Source organism: Lupinus angustifolius, chromosome LG04 (assembly GCF_001865875.1).
Source record: "Lupinus angustifolius cultivar Tanjil chromosome LG04, LupAngTanjil_v1.0, whole genome shotgun sequence".
NCBI lineage: Eukaryota > Viridiplantae > Streptophyta > Magnoliopsida > Fabales > Fabaceae > Lupinus > Lupinus angustifolius.
This window is the reverse complement of record NC_032012.1, coordinates 17,920,923-17,943,862: the sequence shown is the minus strand read 5'-3', so window position 1 is coordinate 17,943,862 and position 22,940 is coordinate 17,920,923. Positions and strand designations below refer to the sequence as shown.

Here is a 22,940-nt window from a genome sequence, read left to right as displayed (position 1 = left end):
AAATGATATAGAGTCAATGTCTATTCATTATTTATTACTCTTACAAATTGTATCAGAGAGGTGTTTAAATCACTTTTATATTATATTATAACTAAACAAAATAATGAATAGACATTAACTCTTAAACATCCACAGGTACATGGGGTTAACTCTTCCATCGGATATTTTTTCCATCTACAAGACTCGAACCCGAGACCTTGCTTAAGGGGAATCAAGCATGTACCACTTGAACCAACGTTCGTTGGTAATGTCGATGTAATTTACTTTATATGTAATATTAGGAAGCAAAAAAAAAATTGCACATAGACAATATTTTTATGAAAAAAATTTTATACTACTAAGGATATCCCCTCACCATATGGGTAAAAAATTAATCATTTTCTGTGTGGATGATTGCTCCTCCTAACAATTGCCGCTCCTAGGAATCAAATCATAGATCATTTGGTCTTTCTCGGATCTAGGAAAGTCTTGCAGCACTAGATCAACACTTTGTTAGTTAATATTATCATGTATGTCAAAACATTATTAATATATATGCATTGTCAATGTAATAATCAACTATTCATTTACATTACTAATATTTAAGAGTTAATAATAATTAAATTTAAATGATTGATGATATAGTAATAGTATAAAATTTCTTAATGGGGAATACATGACCAAATTGCATCCCTAAATGAGATAGATATGTAGGAATGTAAGAACACTAGTATTCTTCACCTATGGGATGTATGGGTGTCTAATCTATTCATTATTGTTTAAATAAAGTATATATAAAAAATAATTACTTGAGATTATATATGATAAATAAAATATTATGTGTGTATGAGTGAGATTGAATAATGAAGAGTAAATTAACTTACAAATACAATCAATTTGAATACTTATTTTATGTACAATATTATGATTTTTCACTGGATACGAAATCAAAAACAAAATAAGTTGTGGGAAATCAAAAACAAAATTTCCTTGTTCCGGAATCCGGATATTAAAAACAAGATAACCTTACTTTCTTATACAAAGATTAAAAACATATTATTGCAGAAATAATGACAAAGTCTATAAAATCTAGGATAGGACATGGAATGAACTAACTGCCATTTGGAATTCACATATTTCAATATGGTAACAATTCCAGTCTCAAAGAGAAAGAAAAAACATAAAATGGTTCCATAACTCTCACAATGCAAGAAACTGAATGAGGTTGAAAATCAGATAACACTTCCCTTTATTCCAAGTTTCAACCAATAGCTGAGATCAATTTAAAATTGTGTAATTTGCAACGTATTTTACCATATGCTATAGAGTAGCAACAACAAAAAGTATAGAATAACTTATTCATAATTCAGGAAAATATGATTGGCAAACATGAGATGAGATATGATAATTTGAAGGGTGGTCATCAAAGTTGAGACAATAGCTATGAAAATCATAGCTATGTTGACAATGTAGTTTTCTCCTTTTCCACACATGAACTTTCTTCCAACCATTAACTTACAAAATACATGTCTTAGAACAAGTGGCACCCTTCTTTGTACATCACCATCAAATGTCACTGAAGAACCAACTCTCTTTTTCTTATGAAATCTCTGAAAGCAAAAAAGCTTTGAGATTTTCATTCTTCCATAACTCAAAATCTGTGTTGTACTAAGTGAGAAGTTGCATTTGCATGAAGGGTGAGTTTTCAATTGTCTACCGCACAAGCAGGCACCGAATATTGATTTGTGGTAGATGGAAAAAAACATTATCATGAATAGTTCATTGAACTTTAGTGTGTTACATTTCGACAATATAATTATGGCCCCAGCATGTTGAAAAGAATGAAGCCTGTGTTTATCATTATATCATTGTGGTTTCCTTCAATTTTACTCAAAGACTATGTGAACTTTCTCATGATGTTTCTAGCATGCAGTATTCAGATGAGAATGGTCCTAATACAAAAAATTGCATCATTACATGCCGTTCACACACATAACCATGAAACTCTCACTCAATAGGGTTAGAGAGAGCTCCACGAGGTTGTTTTCACGAACCCTTATATTATTCTGTGAAAAATGATTAATTGGTGATCAGAGTTAAAATGCTGTTGATTAAATGGTGCTGACGTAAATAAGGGGATCTACTACTAATAACAATAGAAATTACAAAGGTCCTCTGAACCTTCAACTTCAAACAATTGATTCATGAGTTTTCCCCCTTTCATATATTCATCAACATCTACATTTCTATTCCATGTGAGGCTTCTAGTATAATTATGGATTCTTACTTTTCACAAATCACTTCCGTTTTAATATTTAGAATTAAAAGTGTACAGATGGATGAAAGTAGGCAGAGAAACAAGACACATGTGGAGGATTATTCAGACAATCACCCTATGAAATGCTTATTAAAAAGCAACATTAAACCAGTGTTAGTCACAGGCATACAAGACAATGTTATTCTATATTTCAGGTTGTCATGTTGCCCTACCTTTCAACCAACAAGCGGAGAAAGTAATGTGCCTCTTGTAAAAGTTAACGTCTCCAAGTTCAAGCTATGAAAGTGGATTGGAGAAAATGGGACAACATCCATTATAGTACAAATTGAACCACCGCATATACCATTGACCTGTGATTGGTTAAAAATAATTAATTAAGTTAAAAATTAATAATCTATCATTTTTCCAACTAATCATAGCTATTAGTACATGCAATAACACAACTTGTTACACCCAAGAAAAATCTTCTATATTACACTGCAACCTACTAAAATCAATTTTACCAATAATAGGTTTATATAAAATCAAAATAAAAAATAATGCTCCTTCAAATCGATCTCTCTAACGTGTAACAACATATTAAAAACACTAACATAATAAGCGTTACTCTAAAAAATTATGTTTACATGGTTTTTTAAGAAATGGTTATAATCAATATGCCCATTATATCCTTGCATTTGATACTCCAAATCAATGATATATAACAATTGGGCATTATTTTTTTCGAAAATAATCATAACACCCACTTGAATAAGATGTAAAAACTCACAACATTGAGAACGAAGACCTAATGATTAATGAATCATGTCACATACAAAATTCAAAATGAGTTTCCGAATGATAAAAATTCAGTCACTTAAGGTGCAAATTTTCCTGCATAAACAAAATCTGAGACAAATTTAAATCCTATAATGCAGAAACAGAAGGGCATATAACTATAATTCCCACTCAAACAATGGCATTGGCAGCACTTGCAATCCTAGGCCACAAATCAGCACACTCCTTTCCAATAGGACCAGTGATAGCAGAACCTACATTTGACGGTGTAAAATAAGCAAATTAAGAACAGAATATAAAAAACAGATAGAGTAGAGTTTACAATCAGCATCCATGAAGTAAAGTGGCAAATATGAAGAGACGGGAAGGGTAGCTATTGTAATCTATTTTTGTAAAGTACATTTACTCAGAATGATAGAAGAAGTGCAATAAGGAAAACACATTGAGTAAAAAAGTACCAAGTAAAATAGTTAAATAAAGCAGAGACATAACATGCTACATACATCTAACATTGCACATACCATTCTAATGTAGTTACTTTAAACACTGTAGCTCATACATAATTAAAACCTTGAAATACTGTAGCTCATACATAATTAAAACCTTTCAAAGGACTCTAAAGAGAGCGATACAAGAGATAGTCCAGGCACAAATTATGCATAAAAGTTATACCAGAGTCTAAACAGAGTTAGCTTAATTATGAAAGTCATAGCACTACCCAGCAGATCAGCCACTAGGCAAATTAACTATCACATATGAAGGTGGTTGAAATACCAAGATAATCAAAACCCCATGTTATGTGAACATTTATGAGAGAGTGTAACCTAATATTTGGTTATGAAATACTGGTAGTTAAAATCTCTGTAGAGACGAGAACTAGTTTTATTTCTTTACCACTGATGAAATATAATTCAAGAAGGGAGCAATGAGATTCTGCTCCATCATAATGTTCACATCACTTGACAGTATCAAAGTTGTCATAGTGAAGGCCTGAAACAACTAAACTGGAATAGGTTTGTTGTAGTTAGCACAGAGAAGTTCTTGAATATACTTCTGTAGAACCATATACTGTATCAGTCACTTCTGGATAGGCTTTTAACAGCCAGATAGAGCTACAACTCTTATAATATGGGCAAACCAACTCCTAGACAAAATAATGCATACTTTGAAAAACAATATCTTCTTATATTTATACTACTTAAAATACTCTAAATAACATTGTTACTAATATTTAGGGCCAATGTGTATAAGATTAAAAGTAGGTATTTTTAGATCATGTTCATCATGTAATTCCATTTGTTAGATTTTGGTGAAAAATCAAAAGCTATTTGAGTTTCGTTAAAAACAAAATAACCATTTTTTCTTGTGTTTCAAGTTCCATGCTCTCTTCGCCGTCTTCTGTAAGAGAAATTATAATCTAAAGGTACTCCAAATATGTAATACTATGGGATTCTAATTATTTTCGGGTTCTGACTGAAATAATCATATTTTTTCCCTAAAAGGTTATTATATTGAAAAATAATCTCAAACCAAATCACACTTAATCTATGTATCAAATGTAAATAGGAATTTACAGAGTAGTGTTAACAACTACAGTTAAGCGCACATAAGAACAACGAAACACATAAAAACACAAACTCTTGCTTTGAAAATTAACAGAGGGAATATAACAAATAATACCTTTCATTTCACCCTTAGGATTCACAATAACACCAGCATTATCTGCATAAACAAATACCTCAAATCAAAACTGAACACTTCACATTACACAAAGCAAAATTCAAAAAACCAAATCAAATCAACACAGACAGAAATAATCAAAATCGATAACAAACAATTACCTTCGAAGTACATGAAAACACCGTCCTTTCGGCGCCATGGTTTACGCTGACGAACGATGACAGCTGGCAACACCTTCTTCCTAAGATCTGGCTTCCCTTTCTTAACAGTGGCCATAACCATGTCACCAACGCAAGCTGAAGGTAAACGATTCAAACGACCTTTGATTCCCTTAACGGAAATGATGTAGAGATTCTTGGCGCCGGTGTTGTCGGCGCAGTTAACCGTCGCCGCCACTGGGAGACCCAGTGACATGCGAAACTTGTTACCGGCGGAACCTCCTCTTCCTCTCTTCGACATCTTTCTGTCACTATTTTTTCTCTAGATTGTTAGGTTTTCTTATATAGGTAGGGTTTTAGGGTTATATGGGCCCGGCCCATTATTATTGTTGGGTCTTTAGAAATAAATGGCTTTCTTATTATTAGAATTCTAAAAACAAACAGCAAAACAAAAAAGGTTACAAGGAAAGGTACTAGGGAATGGTAGACGGTAGTGAGTGCATATACTATTTTTTCTATTTCTTGTAATATTTGTGGGTATCTATGCGAATAGCAAGTATTTGCGGATATCTAATGTGTTTTTTAATTTTAATTATATGTTTATATATTTTATAATAATCAATATATAAAATAATAGTAAAGTATGTAATATGTAATCTTAAAATAATAATAACAAACTATAAATATATATAAAAATTCAATTATAAAATAAATTTGTAAATATGTGGTACCTTTTAGCGGGTATCATAAAACTCATTTTCACTCATAAAATATTATTACAAGTGTCCATTGTAGATATTCATGGGTTAGGTTTTTTTGCTATCAATAAATACTGTAACATATTATTTTATGAAATTATATTTCATTTTTGAATAAAAACATATTTTTGATATATGTTAATGGGCACAAACAAAGTGGAAAACTCTTTAGATTAATTATTAATTAATGTAGTGAACTTGTTAGCATAGTGATTAGTCGTTCTTCTCATAAATTTATCCATTCAAACTCTCAAATTGAGAGAGAGAGAGAAGGCTATGTTGTCTTCTCACATATGTTTGAACTTTATGGATAGTATATAGTTATTTATATACATTAAATAACATTAAATTCATGGAGCCATTGTGAGGTAATGGTGTTTAGATGAGCAAAGTTATATTATCTCGAGTAGAACGGCTGTAATAGGCTTCAATGGCGATTTCTGGATGACATTTTTCATTTCAATGTAAAAGCCTACAAGAAACTAGAAAGGATTAAAAATGCATGAGAAAGAAAAATACATGGTGTTAGAGTTTTTTACCATCATCTACAATTTATTTTTAGTTATTACTAACTTTAAAAAAAATATAATTCAAATAAAAGGTAATTAATATATTGATTATATATAAATATTACACCCAAAATATAATTTCTATCTTCTATTTTCATAGGTCGTCATTCCACTTGGTACTAATTCTATGAAATATTGGCCATGTGTACCAATGAGATGGTGTAAAGCAAAGTTAGGTTTGATAGTTATTTGGATGGATGTACCTCAAAAAAATAGTTGAAATCTAATGAAAATATATTTGATCAAAAGAAAAAAAATGTATACACTAGTAATATATATGTTTAACATATAATTATTATATCATCTATTATTTATGTTTAATTATCATTTATTCTTAAAAATAATATAAATCAATAATATATGATATAAGGACGATACATAAATATTTATCAAACAGTAAATAGATATTATACTCTAATTCAAATCAACATGAAAAAATGTGTGTAGTTTTTGTGTAAAACATATTTACATTATTATTACATCATTTATATTTAATTATTATTATTGACTTTTAAATATAAATAAAGATAGATAGTGATTATATTAATTTTGTGTAATTCTCTTTCTACTGATATTCTTACACTCTATCTATTTTATTGATTTACAATAAACTTGTTCAATTTTAACTCATCATCAATTATAATAAACTTATTCAATTTTAATCAATGATGTAAAAACCGTACTGTATCGGCCGGTTCAATCAGAAAATTGGTGTTTGGTCTCCTAACTGGTACGGTACAGATGTTGAACCGGCCAAGTATCAAAACCGGTGAACCGGCCGATATTCCATTAAATCGGCCGGTTTATATATTTTTCTTTTTGAAAAAAAAAACTTAAAAACTTAAAAACCCAGTAACTCATCTTTCCAACACTTCAAGACACATGCTTCCAATGCATATTTAGATTACACTCGTTGGTTCCTAACTGTATAATCTCAGTAACATTTGTGTAATCTTGGAGTACTGTCTGAAGATATGATCTGGTGCAAAAATATAATATTGATATGAAATAACTTTGACTCATTGGTGTTAAATGTTAAAACTCCAAATTTAGTTGTTTTGTAAAATGAGTTATAAACTTGTGTCATTTATTTATATTTTACAGTTGTTAAGTGATACTTTTGGATTGATATATGTTTTGTAATTTAGACTTTGAATTTGTTAAAGATTTAAAGTTGTTTGTTTATGTGAATTTTGAGTATATTATAAATATGAATTATAAATTTGAGTATATAACTATTTGGAAATTTCTTGTTATAGGTTTATATATATATAAATATAAGTAGTTATGTCCGGCTTAACCGGCCGGCATGTGGTTTAATTACTGAACTACCGGTTGAACCAATGTACTACTATATCAGTACCCTGAATGATTTGATAACCGGTATGATTTTAACAACAATGATTTTAACACATTAATTCATATAAACTTATTCTCCACGTATAAGAACTACAGATATATTTTTATCAAGAGTCATGACTCACACAACTCAATAAACTTAATTAAGTCACTCTTTTTATTAGAGTTCAATAGCATAGATACCCTTATGCCATTTTGCACAAATACTCTATCTTCTTTCTTTTTCTTACACTCTCACAATGTTGTTTTCAGCTTCCCCTCTCTCTCAACACCTTCTCCTCTCACCGGCGACAACCCTCCACCGCGATTTCACCTTCAATCATCGGAGAACACTAACTCCACGCCCGAAAATGTCCCTCAACAACAACAACAACAACCCAAATTCTACTCTCTTGAATTCTCTCACAAACCTCCTATGGGGTAAGTCATTACCACCGGGCCTCCTCATAACCACCGTACGCACCGCCTGGAACTCCATCTGGCACCTCATGATGTCTCAGCTCGCTCCTTCCGACCCATCTGGCAGTTACTCTAGGCCCGCTTCAAAATTCAGGCTTTCCGGCCCATCAACCACAACAGCAACTAATCTCCACCTCTACGTGGGCCTTCCATGCCCATGGGCCCACAGGACCCTCATAGTGCGGGCTTTAAAGGGCCTGGACGATGCCGTGCCAGTTTCGATTTCGTCACCCGGGCCAGACGGGTCGTGGGAGTTTAAACGGGCTAATGGGTCGGGGTCGGGTATTGTGAGCCCGGGTTTGGATAAGGCTAATGAGTGCAAGACGTTGAAGGAAGTTTATAGGGTTAGAAAAAATGGGTATGATGGTAGGTCAACGGTTCCAATGTTGTGGGATAATGATTCTAAGGATGTTGTTTGTAATGAGAGTTATGATATTATTGAATTCTTCAATTCTGGGTTAAATGCGTTAGCTAGTAATCCTGATTTGGATCTTTCACCACCTCACTTGAAGGAGAAGATTCAACAATGGTATCAACTGATATATCCAAATGTCAACAATGGGGTTTATAGGTAAGAGTTGATTTGTTCATTTCATTGATTCCACTAGTTTTGGTACCATAGCTTTCAACTAATTATGCACCACCACATATTTCACTTTTACTATAATTATTATTATTATAGTGATCAAATTATTAAAATGGAGCAACTACTTGTGACTTCAAGGTCATGCATTCAAATGTCGGAGATAACATCTTCGGGGGCTAAATGGTGTATATGTATCCACCCATCATGTGCTTCAATTGTCAAATTGGGTAGCCTGGTTTGTATCATAGAGATTCAAAAAAGTTTTACATGTCTAACACAACATTCACATTTGGTTCGAACTTAGGACCGATTATGTAGAGCATCATGCACACATATGTAGGTTTAAAAATAGTGGCTAGTGTTTGAATCCACACACACTTATGTGCATAAGATCTTAAGTTTTAACCCTTAATCTTAGAGATCATTGTTTCGTCACTAGACATGATTTATGATAGAGCATCATGACCTCTTTTGATCATGTAGCTGACCCCATCCTAGTGAAACTGAGGCTTGGTTGTTGTAGCTGTTGTTTTGGGTAGCCTGTTCCGGTTTGGTTTAGTCTGCTTTGGTCTTGGGTTGGTCAGGCCAAAAAAACTCTTGAAAAAATAAGTCGGAAATTGAATGCCTAAGCTTGACATTAGGCTTGTTTTTTTATCATGCGGTTTTTTGTGGCACTGTCAATAGACCAGCCAAGATGCCTATTCAGACTTTGTGCTTCCCAAACCCACCTGTTATTCACAATCATATCTATTTGCTATCAAGGATAATATGGATACCAAATTCATGCTGAATGGCATGTAAGTAACTGGTATTTGAGACATTAAAAGATCACCATATACTAGTTCGCGTGTAAAACGATGTGATTATGTAGAATTATCATTTCCTCATTGCAATTGCAGGTGTGGATTTGCACAGAGCCAAGAAGCATATGATAGAGCAGTAAATGGGTTGTTTGGTACACTGGACAAGTTGGAGGATCACTTGGCCAATTCCCGGTACTTATGTGGTGACACACTGACCCTTGTAGATGTGTGCCTTTTCACCACACTTATTCGGTTTGATCTTGTCTATAATGTCCTTTTCAAATGCACCAAGAAGAAGTTATATGAGTATCCCAATCTACATGCCTACACGCGTGACATTTATCAGGTACATGCTCAAAGAAAGTTTAGACTTAAGATTCATTTATTGGTTGTGTAGTTTATTGTAATGTTGTGCTGAACAAAATACTAATACTAAGTTCCATGTTTATGGCATGGGACAGATTCCCAAGGTGGCAGCTACTTGTAATTTCACAGAAATTATGGATGGTTACTACAAGATCCTTTTTCCTCTCAATCCAGGGAGCATTAGACCAATCATGCCTTCAAGTTCTGAGCATGAAACCCTTTTAAGGCCTCATGGCAGGGAATCCATATCATCAGCTATACCATTACTTGTCAAATAGTGAACCAGCACTAAACACAGGATTGTAGTAATTATAGTGTATAACATACATGTTTATTATTGTTCCTGTATATTGTACAGCACACTTTTACTGAATGTTACCATGTAGTGTTGCTTATGTAAACCTTGGATATAGTTTCTATCCACTTACTCAACTTGGTGTTGCTCAAGTTTATCCATGTATTTGAAACTCAACCCAATGTCTCATCTTTTGGGATGATTATACTTTTCTTAGTTATTTCCTATATCATCCATGTGGCAAGGAATAACATCTCTTGTAATCAAGATAAAACTTCAAATAATGCCAATCATAATTGATCAAGTAAATACAATTTAAACAATGTCATACTGCTTCAATTATTCATAAAATCATCCAACTTTTAAGTAAAGGTTCAGAGAAAGACTTATCTGAAAACATGTCTATATGGAAACATTCAGTAAAATATTGATAACACATTAAAATTTTAATTATAATTAAAATTTAATCATAAATGATAACACAAAAAATCATAACTACATTTGTCTCTAAATATAATGTTATATAAAGATTCTCTTTTAATGTGGAAAAGGCATGTATTAATAATGATTTTACGTAAAGTTAATTCCTCAAAATATCTTGTTCGTTCGCAATAAAATATTTTCTTCATGCAACAGGTATCTAAAATATTGATACCTAACAAAGGTATAACTTATACAAATCTTTCCATTTTGTAAAAGTTTTTGTCAAAAGGGTGGTTACAGCCGGTAAAGGATTCAATCTTATAAAAAATGAACCATTTAGAAAGTGTTTTTCCAGCGGTAAAGTACAAGCAAAGGACCATTTTTTTTTCTTTACCAGCTTTCAACATAAAACACCACAATTTTCCTACCCATTAGCCTAAAATAAACTTTGAATAAAACTAGATTTGTCACAATAAAAAACATAGTATATTGACATTCAACAAAGGTCAGACACATAAGGATAATGCAGTTAAACACCAAAATCTTAAGCCAAATTGCCCAAGTTTGGTAAAGGAACAACTATATTGGTCTTTCAAGTGCATTAGTTCCAAGCTCCAATAAGAAATACATCAAAATCAGTACTTCAATGTCAGTTTTGATTTTATGCAAATGATTGGACATTGAATGACCATAAACTCTCCTTGGCCATTACTGCACAATAGTTTTCAGAAAGTTGTACAAAGTTACAAGCTCCCCAACCACCAACCAAAACAACAAACCCAAAAGCAAAAAAACAAATGCACCATTGCAGTAGGCTGGGTCTCATTTACAACTCATCCAAAGCATGAGCGAGACAAAAAGCACTAATTTCAGACACTATGAACTTGCAGCTGAAGCAGATCTAGTGGATCCTGAAAATGGAAGAGTAGAAATTAATTAGTAAACAATAACAGATAAAATTACAAAGTTGATTGGGTTGAAGAAATGCCATTTTGATCTTTAGAACCGAACCGACCCGACCCGAATTTGATTACCTTGGTTTGAGTTAGTTCTATCGGGTCTAATGCAAACAAACTCAAATAACATGATTAAAAAGACACTTAAAAGTTCAAACATCCTATTTAAAAATACAAACATAAAAACAGTTGAAGTTTAAAAACTACTAACAAACAACCAACTGAAACAAACATTTCTCCATCAGTATTGATCAGTTGTTGCCCCTCCTATATTTAAAATCAAGAATCAGTTAGTATTTACACTAGTTTAATGAAGGCGTAAGTACAAGACTCGTTTGTTTCATGCAGATGGTGTGCCTGGTATCAGTGAAATGACATAGTATTGATATTGTGGTTGGTTCTATGGGTTGGTTTGGTTCCAACCAAAGCCAAACCCAGGAACCAAGTTACCAAACCAACAATGATTGGTTCTAAAAAAATACTCAAACCAATCCTAAAAACATGGTTTGGTTTGGATTGGATTGATTCATTCTGACAAAACTATGTGCCCTTTCAGAGTATTTGCAATAGGCCTAAAAGTACTTCTGGTGTAAACAATGCTGTTTTGAAAAGTAAAAGAAATTTAAAACTTCCATTTCAGTAGATGACCAGAGCCTTCCCAATTATCAACCCGATAAAAAGGTAGTAGTATGATTTGATAGATCAAGATCTTATAAACTGTTCGTATGATTTCAAATTAAATGACACCATCAATCAGTTAAGATGCGAGTAAGGAAGAACAACACCTAACAAATAGAACCACAACCTATACAAAAGTCAATGCAGTATATTTCATACTTTATTGTTGAGGCCGAAACTTTAAATGCACAATGGACAAAAGATATTGCATTGAGGCCATAATATAGATATAGGAGAAGATAACGAGGAAAGGTAAAGGAAAACATTTTTAATGATAAAAAGTACCCCAAAAAAATTGGTAGATTGAACTTACTATTTGATCGCTTCATATTCCTGCAGAATTTACTGCCACATCTACACTGGAAAAGCTTAACAGGATGATCACTGTCATCAAAGTCAATGCCATAATCCTTCAAAAACAACACGGAACAAGTTTTTCTATTAACACCCCGGAAAAAAATGATTCTTAGATTAATTAAATAATTTGAAGAAAGTGAACTACACAAAATGAGCATAGAATGCTGTTCAGTAAAAGCATGCTAAATGATCTGCCAACTGCAACAAGACAACTATCCAACGTACTTGAATAGCCATAAAACAATTAAAAAACAGTTTCAACAATGAATAAATAAATTGTGTCAACCTCCTTAGATGATACTAATTTGTTTCCAACTTAAGAAAAGCGCAATTAATAAGCACCATTTACCGAACATAATATTACATAACCAAACTTACCCAAGTGAGCTCCTCCTGTGCTACTATTTTTCTGGAAGTGAAAAAGGCACACTACACATTTTAACACATTAAAAGCATCAGTAAGCCATAAATGAGCTAGCAAGTCTGCCATGCCAAAAAAATTAATTAAAAACCACACAGAACTTCAACAATTTGCTAACTTCTCACATGATAGTAATGGTGACCGGGCCCCTCAATTTCGACTGGGATCTCAACCAAGTTTGCATCAGAACATCTGCAAAGTTATATATAATTACTAGTTAACCAACCTCAAATAAGAACTCAATCAGTCAAATGTTTGCCTAGCCACTCTTTCACAGAAGTTTATAGTTAAAAGAACACAATTAAACCATCTACAGCATGTAGATGGTTAGCTTGGTCTGCTCATATGCAGTTAATTTCGTAGATAAAGATTTAATTAGCTTGGTCTGCTCGTATTCAGTATTTTTATTTCTCAGTTACAACAAATTATAACAATTACATAGACAAGATTCGTTTTCTATTAGGATAATTTAAGTATGTGTTAAAAACAAAACAAACTACATCCACTATAAACTCAAACCTATATATAAATACACATCAAAATTGACGATGTTTCAGCTATAATGATCCTTTTATTGGGTTCACATAGTTCGATAGTTGAAATTCTCTTGCCCGGTTTTGTCTTCTTATGTTAGAGGCTTAGGGCAGTTCGGCACTCCTTTACTATATGAAACATCTAAATCAAACTATGAATGTAAATATTTTGTTTTTAAATTTAAACGAGATAAATGAATACTTGGTCCTCTTCAGTTGTGATAAAACAAAACCAAGCAATGCCTGCGAACTAAAAAGTAGTTGTGAAAATTTGTACCAAGAGAAAATCAATATTTATACGGGATTATTGGCAAAAGTGAAGTATATCCTTAAAGGTTGGGCAACCAAAGTTACAGCTGTAGGGTTTCAACGAAAAATATAAAATTAGAGCTGTTTACTCACTAAGCTGTTTGATTCCTTCCCTTAATTTAGACACTGCGGTGAAAATTTGAAATAATAGGTAGCAATTTCATACCTGTGATTGATAAACCGGGCAACGTTACCAAAAGATGCCGCGTCCAAGCATAGAGCATCTTCATCCTTCACAAACCTTGAATCCCAATCTGCATCCAGTACAATTGGGTATGTGTAGCTCCCATTTCCAGTGCATTTCATGTTTCTCTCATTCAGCTCTTCAGTGGTTAAAATTTCTCCAACAAACTCACACACAAACGCACCTTTTGGCAGGTCCTCCAAGGTACGAAGACCCCAACCTTTTCCTTCTGGAGTGAAAAATACCTAAGTTCAAGATGATTATTAGAGAAAACATTTGAATAATGAGCTTTAAAGAAACCATTAAGAATACGAATGTGTCTGTTTAGTTGGTGGCAAAGATTACCTAAATACCCACCTGCAATTTGCCAGTTATTCCTCGTTGAACAACCCGATTGCCACACTGTTTTCCACAGCCACATTTGGTCCAACATTCTTTAATAAATTTCCTCTTTAAATGTCCCTTACATGGTTCTAAACAACCATCATCCTTAGATCTTTCTAGTGGGCAGTCTTTGCAATAGAAGTAATGTTGTTGAGGGTTGTGGCTGATGGCAATGCACTCTTCCAAGAAATCTTCCTTCAGTAGTCCTTCAGCAGTATATGCAAATTCAGCTCCAGTTTTATTTGCACAAGCACATTGTGTAGACAAAAGGACACAATTGCCCATACAAGTTGAACAACAGTCCTCACCACCAATACATGATAGAGAAATGCTAACATTAGCATCTCGGAACACAAGATTTTGGGGTATGTAGTGAAAAGGTGGCAGGAAATCATTTGTAGTATCATTTACCCATGGAATTTGAACAATTTCTTCTCCTTTTGTAAGATCATTAACATCATGAATAGACCTAATATCTGTAAGCTGATTATGCTGTGGAACAACTGCTAAACTATGTGAATTTGGAGACATGAGATTCTCAGGCTCCTTACTGTAATTACTTTCTAAGATATTGGTTGTTTTGTCCTTTAAGGAAGCCCGTACAGCATCATCCAGACCACTCACCTCCGCTACAGAAAAGGGACTTCGGGGTGAAACCAAGGCAGCAGAAGACTTAACATTGATTGATCCATTGGAAGTGTGAGAAAGCATGTTTGGATCTTCATTTCCCCGGCTGCTTAGAATGCCATGAGCATCAGATTCCTTCATCACATCAACATTGGACGTTGTCCAAGACTTTTTCTGCGAGTCATCATTTGAATCATTTCTGAATTCCAACATGCAATCACATATATCTTTCAACAGTTTCGGGACAGAAAAATTTGGGTCAGTGATTTTATATGACCGCAGACATTTTTCCTCCATCATCTGTAGAATTTGATCTTGACTAGGCATACGATATTCAGGTCTACCAACAGCAAAGCTGCACCTCAGAGAAATTTTTACTTCTCCCAGAGTTGAAGAGGCTATCTCTACATTAGAAGTTGCTTCTTCATTTGAGGAAGGATGGATATCTTCATCTCTAACTGTTTCATCTCTAAATTGCAATGATGCCTTGGTGATATGGCCATCTCGCTTTCTCGCAGCGCCATTCATCATTGGCGAGTTCCTCATGCTTGATGGTTCTTCAAAAAAAAGTAAAAAATCATCAACATAGTATCTTTACACAGTTGAATTTAAGTTGGAAACAAGGTAAATAAAAGAATAATGGACCACAATTATTAGAATTAAAAAAAATCTTTCATTTCAGACAGGTAAGAACACTGCTTCAGATGCCAGAACCTGGTTCTATCATATTGGATACACCAATGACAGCATATGGCGGGGTACCAGTGTCTCATTTCCATCAGTTAAGCAAACACCACGACCAAAATTTAGCTGCCATTTTAGGGTGGGGTCTCAGGTTAAGGTTGACCAAAATGTGTTTACAGCCAAACCACATTTTGCACACAGACTCAAATTTCGCACATTGACTTCTTTCTTCCTTCGAGAAACTGACATTAAGTTTTTCATGTATTTTCCTAATAAAATATTCCTATCCAATTCACAATATTACCTAGCAATTACAGTATTATTATTGAAATATTGAATTCCACAAAAAGTTGCCACTTATCATGCTAGTGCTAGTAGGCTACTAAAAACAAAACCAGACAAAAAGTGAGAAACTTGAAATCAAGGAATTGTCCATTCAATACCAGGGGGAATCATTGTAACGGGAACGGCATAATCAGGCAATTCGTCAATAGGCTCGTCCTTGGGTATGATCACTGCATGACTATGAGGCATTTTGTTGTTTGGCAGGGGACGCATTCCTGGTTCAACTGTTGGTTCTTTAGATTGTGCTGATAAAGCTGCTCTTTCCCTTTCAGATATTAATCTTCTTCGTCTGGCAACTTGGGGTGATAAAGGTTGCTTTCCCCTGTCAACAGTACCATCATGTGGTGGAATTGGGCGTGACTCAGACCTCGCATTTATATCAGATGACACTGCTGTGTTTTGAGGCCGTTGTCTGGAACTACTCTCAGGTAATATGTCCCCTTCTAATTTAGGCTTTTTTAACGGAGAAGCGGCTGAGCCTGGGCTGCTATTAGTAAGAGGATTCGAAGACTGACCGTCTTGGACTCTTAAATGCGACCTTTTCAAAGGTTGGGCTGAGTCAACATGCATCTGAGCTTCTTCATCCTCCATCTCTTCTTGCTGCTTGTTTGGAAATCCAGAAGACACATCAGCAACAATAGGGATAAAACAAAAAGAGTAATGCAGGTTAGTTAAAGCAACAGAAAATGGTAAGTTTAATGTACATGAACATTCTTGCTTTTCTTTTTCTGTTCTGGCACCTGTTAAATAATATCCAACAACAGAAGTCAGTATGCAGATGAGACCAGAGTGTGCAAAGAAGAAAAAAGAAACAGCAAATACAGTTGGAGACACACCGGATGTTCGGCAGCCTCAAATATTGCATCTGCAAGAGCTCTATAATTCTCTTCTTCAATAAGTTCCCAATTTTTATCATACAACTTAAGGAGTTTCTTCAATACTGGTTTAACTTGCGATTCAGTTATGCCAAGAGCTGACATTGCCCGAAAGGCAGCTACTACTTTTGGATTGGGTGCCATTTTTAATCAGCAAACAGTTACTTTCACTACAGGTTCCCAAATACACAAGGCCCTAAATTTCAAAGATTTCTGCGATTGCAAATACAATATATGATTTGTGAGTATCTTAGGTAATAACTAGTAACTTACAAAGCAAAATCTGGGGAGAACAAGGAATATCACTTACTCAACTAATCAATAACTAGATAAATAAAGCAATTAAACCAAAACCCATACAATGATGTCTAAAAATTGGAAATTAAACAATAAAATTTCACATTTTGACTTATTGGTGCAAACCCTTTAAGCACTATAATAAAAACCCTTTTAAAGCTTCTTCGTTTACAAGAAACTATCCAAAGGCATTCACAAAAACATAATCTTTTTGTTGTAAAAAGAGTGTCTTTCGCGTATTCATCACCATGCTCTAGACCTAGAAAGAGAGAAAACAAAGAACCCAAAACCTAAAAATGATCAAAACCCACCTACAAAGAAAAAAACAAAGAACCCAAAATCTCACAATCATACACACATTATTGAGCAATGAACAGAGGGGGAAAAACCAGTCACAAATAACATGCAAATTGAAAATTTCTACACATTAAACCCAAAACCTAAACATGATCAAAACCCACATAAAAAGATTATAAAAAAACACAAAAAAAGACCTATGAGAAACAGAGAAAGAAAGAGAGTAATAATAATAATGTGGAAGTGAAGATAGTAGAATAAAGATACATACATTTTTTGAATGATGAGCATTTTAGGAGAGGAGGGAAGAATGAGAAAGGAGTGAGAGTTGTAAGAAATAAGGTACACGATAAGAGAATAAAACTCTCCCCTCTAAAAGAGTAAAAAAAAAAAGAGATTTAATTTATTAATATTGGATTTGGTTTATTATAATAAGATTTTTTTTTTCTTAAATACATATAAGTAAAAAAAACAAGATTTAGTTAAAATAAAAAGATTTTTTAATTAAATAAAAAAAACACTTTTGTTATTTAATTTATTTTTTTCTCATTTGGGCTTCTTTCACACTCTTAACTTTATTTGTGACAGTAATATTGAACTCGGACGGATCAATGACTTGGTGGGGGCATTGAGTCAATAAGTTACTAGTTGGACCAGTGGGTCAATGGTTAGACTAGTAGGTCAATGATTGGACGAGTTGACTCGATTTATATTATAAATTCATAATATTAGATGATATTATTTAATAACTTTATATTACAAATTTAAAAATATTATCATACCTAATTAAACAACCGACAAAGAATAGTTCATTACGTACTCTAAAATGTCACAAATAAGTTAAAAACATCGTCAAATAACACATATATTATGCTTTAATTAAACCAAAAGTGTACATAACTTTAAAATATAATTAAAAAATGAAAGTTTTGCTTTAACATAATTTATAATGACAAATATAATCATAAAAGTTAAAAGTATTTGATTTTTTTTTGTTCAAAACGATATTGCTTTGGTTGTTTTTAAAAAAATATTTGTTGATTGACTCAATTGGTCCAATCAGTCCAACATTTCGAGTAACCTATTATAGGCGTAAATCGATCGAGTCAAATCGATTCAATCCAATTTTGATGCAAAATTGGTTATATGAGAGGCTCAAGCCGATCATATGTTCGGTTCACAGTTTAATCGGTCGGACCAACTGATACAAGCTAAGTTTTATAACACTGATTTGTGGTCTATTGTTACTTCTTAAGGGTGTTAATTTCGAGTTATAGATTTGTACCTTCCACAATCACATTCTTAGAAATGTTATTACTATGAATATTATTCATATGTATATATTAAAATATATGTTTGGTTCTGTTGAAAGGAGTTTTCTCTTTGGTGTGTTTTCTTTATTGGTTAAGTAAGTGAATTCAGTTTTATTCTTTGTTCGTCATCTCGGCTTTGTTGAAATAAATTCCAACGCCAATATAATGGTTTGAAGAATATTCGAGTTACAACTTACTTCTAATAATCATGTGAATAAGTTATTCCTTCTTTGCCTCATCTCGGCTTTGTTAGAATAAATTCTAACGCCGGTACAATGGTATCGACGCAATCCCATATTACATAATTATTAAGTACCTTTGAATACCATCTCGGTTTTATGGAATAAATTACAACACCGGTTTAATGGTATTCTAATGTACAACTACTTCTTAGTTTATTTGTTAAGTGTTTGAGACAAGTAATTTTTCATGACTTGAAGTCGGTTTTTAGGTGATCAATCTAAAAAGAGCATTAAGAACTTCTCAAACAAATAAAATTAACCAAAACACCAACTTGAAAGATTAAAATTCAAATTTAGAATAAAAGAAGAAGAAGAAATACATAATCAACTTTCAAAAAGTCTTCTCCTTTCTCCTCTTGAATGGAGGAAATGCCTTCCTATTTATAGAGTTTTTCCTGCCACCATTGAGCTGCTTCTTTGCACCGCTCAGCAGCTGACCAAACCCTTCAACATGAGTTTGGTCACTTGGTCAAGTAGCTTGGTCACCTCATTAAGCTTGACTCACCAAGGCTAGTTGTGAGCTATGAGACCAGCTATGGTGAGCTACTCCTAAAAAGCCTATGGTGAACTACTTGAAGTGAGGTCATGCATGACTTCATGGTTTCTTGATGGCTAAGTTAATTCTGGGTGCACACCGCTGAGCACACATGTGCACCGCTAAGCTGCCTGCTTGAGCAACTTTGACCGTGCTGATTGAGACGTGGCTTGGTGTTTGCTGACCTGGTCAGGTGTCTAGTTCATCGCTGAGCACATATGTGGCACCGCTGAGCTGCCTGCTTGAGCAGCTTGGGCGTGTGCCAAGCTTGTGTTCTAACCGTGTCAGGCTTTGTCTGGTGCTAGGTTGAGCTGTCAAGCAGGTCCGTTAAGCTGCCTGCTTGAGCAACTTGGTCTGTGTCAGGTTGGTTTGACTGAGCCAGGTTGGGTTTGACCGTGCCAGGCTGGTGTCCATGTCAGCTCAGAGTAGCTTGCTCCACGCTAAGCTGCCTGCTTGAGCACCTTGAGTTTGGACCATGAGTCTTTATTCTCTTTTCTTTTTCTTTCTAAATCCTACAAAACACATTAAAGAGAAATACAAACTCAAATATACAAGATTGTGATATTTTATCCAAAAAGTATTGTTTTTAAGTTGGTTTTTTTCAATTATGCTTAAGATAAGTGTCATAAAAGTGTATAAAATTTAGGTATGTTTGGCACTTATGAAGTTCATATTTGTTTTCTTAGGAATCTTTATTCACATTAATGATAATAATTTGAAACTTTGTTTGTTTATGATGTATATTACTTGAAATGTTTGGTATAATTGTCAAAACATTATATTATTCTATTTATCATTTGAGTTATTTAGTTTATTACAATTTCTAAGTAAATTTTTAGAAGTCAAGATTAACATTTTTTAATGTGATATAACTAAAATAACAAATTTATACTAATAATACCTACATGCAACTACATAACAAAAAAAATTGCAAGTTGATGTGAGAAAGAAGGAGAAATGACATGAAAGGGTTATGGAAAATAAGTGAAAAGTTAGCAGAAAACATTGGTAAATTTAGAAATTATATTTTTTAGATGTGAGAATAAAGCATTCCCCATTATTCCATGAGAATAAGAAAGCACTAAATCACGAGAATTATTTTCCTTGAGCAATATTTATTTACAACTTGAAACCAACATATTTATATATTATTCCTATCATTGATTCTAGAATATATTTTTCCTAAACTGAAATAGATACCCCTATATGTAACCTTTATTCTTAAGGTTATATGATTAGAAAGAGACAACTGATCCACTTACACCTATCACACAAAACAAAATTAAAATATTGGAACGAGATAAAAGTTAATTATGCAAATTAAAAAAATAAGTAAAAGAACTAAAATATTAGTTTCGTCTTTTCAAATTTTTGTTTCTTAGGAGTTGCTCTTGACCCAAATTAGTTTTATGCATAACTAAGCATACATAATATGGTTTAGATTTTACCATTAATCATGAATCATATGTGACTTGACCAAGTTGTACAATTCAAGATTATCATGTTGATTTGAAATTTCAGAAAAGATAATTCTATCAATATCATTTGGAGATGAATATTTGTTAGATATATGCAAAAAATAAGCAAGTATGCATGTGATAAACCTCTCTTCTTAAATTCAATGGTGTATATATTTCAAAATTAAATTAAAAATGATTAATAAGTATCCAAATTTATTAAAATAGTAACATATATAATATAGTGGAATAAATTATATGAAATACGTACTAATACACAATTACTTTACCCAAAACATGCCCTTTTTCAATCTTCATTTTGAAAATCCTTGAGATAATATATGGTCTATCATGTGGCTCCAAACCAATAGGGTTAAGAAATCTTACAATTTAAGGTCAATTAGGATTGTATGTCATTGTCAAAATAAAATTAGGAAATCCCAATAAACTACAAATGGTCATCCCATCAAAGCAAAGCATAATTGATCCATGTATCTATGACTACTAACAAATGTTGAAGGTAATATGACTCTCTTTCCAATATTTGATCATTGACTTTGGTCATTTATTTGAGGTTCATTCAAATTTATGTATTTATCAATCCTTAGCTTTGACTGATTTCTTTTGATAAAAGACAATCGTTCAGACTCCATCATAGTATAAGCGTGTACTAAAAATTGATGGAATAGCATTCTTGATTGCAAAAAAGATTGAGTCTCATTCTTCCTTTTTTGTTATCTAAAGGACATACATTCTCTTAATGTTAGACGGTTTTATTTTCTATTATGAGAATTGTAACACCCCGAAAATCATTTTATAATTACTATATTTAATCTCTTGGGAAAATGGATAATTTTTTTCTTTTATGTAACATATAACTTACAAATCATTTTATCTATTCTCTTTCAAGACGTCACATTTTCAAACCTTTGCGGAAATAATTTCTTAATACTTAAAATGTAAGTGAATGAAACACAATTCTTTTTTGAATACTTCTCATTAATCAATTCTTGAATTTGTAATACATACATCATGGTTTACAAAATACAAGGCGGAGTCTATTCTTCGCCCCTAACAAAGAATAAAAATACAAATACAAATAAAATAATGTCGGAGGCGTTGATATTACAAAAGTACCATACACAGGTTCCCTATCAAAAGAAAGAAAGAAGCTCCTTGACCAGTGGTGCAATGGAAACCTCACTCGGGTCTTCCTCGATATCTGAGTCTGAAGCGATATCTATAACCTCCATTGAATCCTCTATGCAAATTAACTCACACAGTCATCGTCCTCGTCCTCCACCACCTCATATGCTGCCCAATCCATCGAAGGGTCCAGGGTGTACCCTCTAGGCCCCGATGAAGTAGCCATGCATGCTCCTTCTGTCCCTCTTGGCATTGACTCAGTATATGAGAATCTCGGTTGGGGCCAGGTCCTAACAACCTCCGATCTGCCTCATGCCTCAGCTGGTGCAGATGGACCGGCACGTATGGACCTTCGCTCTGGTAGGGTGAACGATGCTTCTCGAACTTCATAATGTGTTGGGAGATGCAACATAGAGCCATCACATACGAGATCCAATTCCAGGTCACATGCTCCATGCCCCCTCCTAGGACATGGTAAAGCAGTAGCCCATGATCATCGTCGATCTGTCCATCTAAACATGGATGTATACGAGTACACCAAAAAGAAAGAGATGGAGTAAAATATCTAATGAAAAACTTATCATTGACATCGTGGAATTACACAGAATATCACCCTAAGATAAAGAACAAGTACAGATATATCATATGATCATACACTCATGTATTAATGATGAATGAAGTATAAAACTTATGATTTTAGAATCAATATCGATAAATACCATGTATGCATGTTATGCATATGTCCACCATCCTTACACCATTATCCTCCCATCAACTATTCGAAAATAACCGAGAGTACAGGTCCCATAA

At 33.4% G+C, this 22,940-nt stretch overlaps 3 protein-coding genes across 3 annotated transcripts; 1 reads left to right on the top strand and 2 right to left on the bottom strand.

Moving 5' to 3' along the window:
* Nucleotides 3,011-5,200, bottom strand: LOC109346064 (60S ribosomal protein L23). Its single transcript, XM_019585428.1, has 3 exons — nucleotides 4,876-5,200; nucleotides 4,715-4,756; nucleotides 3,011-3,288 (listed from the first exon to the last, which is right to left on the bottom strand). Exons 1-3 carry the CDS (start codon nucleotides 5,171-5,173, stop codon nucleotides 3,206-3,208), a joined length of 423 nt encoding a protein of 140 aa, XP_019440973.1. The 5' UTR covers nucleotides 5,174-5,200; the 3' UTR covers nucleotides 3,011-3,205.
* On the top strand, nucleotides 7,748-10,244 carry LOC109346063 (glutathionyl-hydroquinone reductase YqjG). Its single transcript, XM_019585427.1, has 3 exons — nucleotides 7,748-8,588; nucleotides 9,503-9,752; nucleotides 9,868-10,244. Exons 1-3 carry the CDS (start codon nucleotides 7,798-7,800, stop codon nucleotides 10,048-10,050), a joined length of 1,224 nt encoding a protein of 407 aa, XP_019440972.1. The 5' UTR covers nucleotides 7,748-7,797; the 3' UTR covers nucleotides 10,051-10,244.
* LOC109346062 (probable inactive histone-lysine N-methyltransferase SUVR2) lies at nucleotides 11,012-17,814 on the bottom strand. The gene is made up of 10 exons (XM_019585426.1): nucleotides 17,709-17,814; nucleotides 16,805-17,056; nucleotides 16,673-16,708; nucleotides 16,067-16,568; nucleotides 14,286-15,496; nucleotides 13,911-14,173; nucleotides 13,028-13,094; nucleotides 12,860-12,910; nucleotides 12,438-12,534; nucleotides 11,012-11,401 (listed from the first exon to the last, which is right to left on the bottom strand). The coding sequence occupies exons 2-10, from the start codon at nucleotides 16,985-16,987 to the stop codon at nucleotides 11,367-11,369; spliced, it is 2,445 nt and encodes an 814-aa protein (XP_019440971.1). The 5' UTR covers nucleotides 16,988-17,056; nucleotides 17,709-17,814; the 3' UTR covers nucleotides 11,012-11,366.

Coding starts and splice junctions, on each gene's coding strand:
- LOC109346064 (XM_019585428.1), bottom strand. CDS start 5,173: ATGTCGAAGAGAGGAAGAGGAGGTTCCGCCGGTAACAAGTTTCGCATG. Junction 4,757..4,875: donor TGTTTTCATGTACTTCGAAG/GTAATTGTTTGT, acceptor TTGTTTATGCAG/ATAATGCTGGTGTTATTGTG. Junction 3,289..4,714: donor TCCTAAGGGTGAAATGAAAG/GTATTATTTGTT, acceptor CGTCAAATGTAG/GTTCTGCTATCACTGGTCCT.
- LOC109346062 (XM_019585426.1), bottom strand. CDS start 16,987: ATGGCACCCAATCCAAAAGTAGTAGCTGCCTTTCGGGCAATGTCAGCT. Junction 16,569..16,672: donor AGAAAAGCAAGAATGTTCAT/GTACATTAAACT, acceptor CCAAACAAGCAG/CAAGAAGAGATGGAGGATGA. Junction 15,497..16,066: donor CGTTACAATGATTCCCCCTG/GTATTGAATGGA, acceptor TTTTTTTTGAAG/AACCATCAAGCATGAGGAAC.
- LOC109346063 (XM_019585427.1), top strand. CDS start 7,798: ATGTTGTTTTCAGCTTCCCCTCTCTCTCAACACCTTCTCCTCTCACCG. Junction 8,589..9,502: donor GTCAACAATGGGGTTTATAG/GTAAGAGTTGAT, acceptor TTGCAATTGCAG/GTGTGGATTTGCACAGAGCC. Junction 9,753..9,867: donor ACACGCGTGACATTTATCAG/GTACATGCTCAA, acceptor GGCATGGGACAG/ATTCCCAAGGTGGCAGCTAC.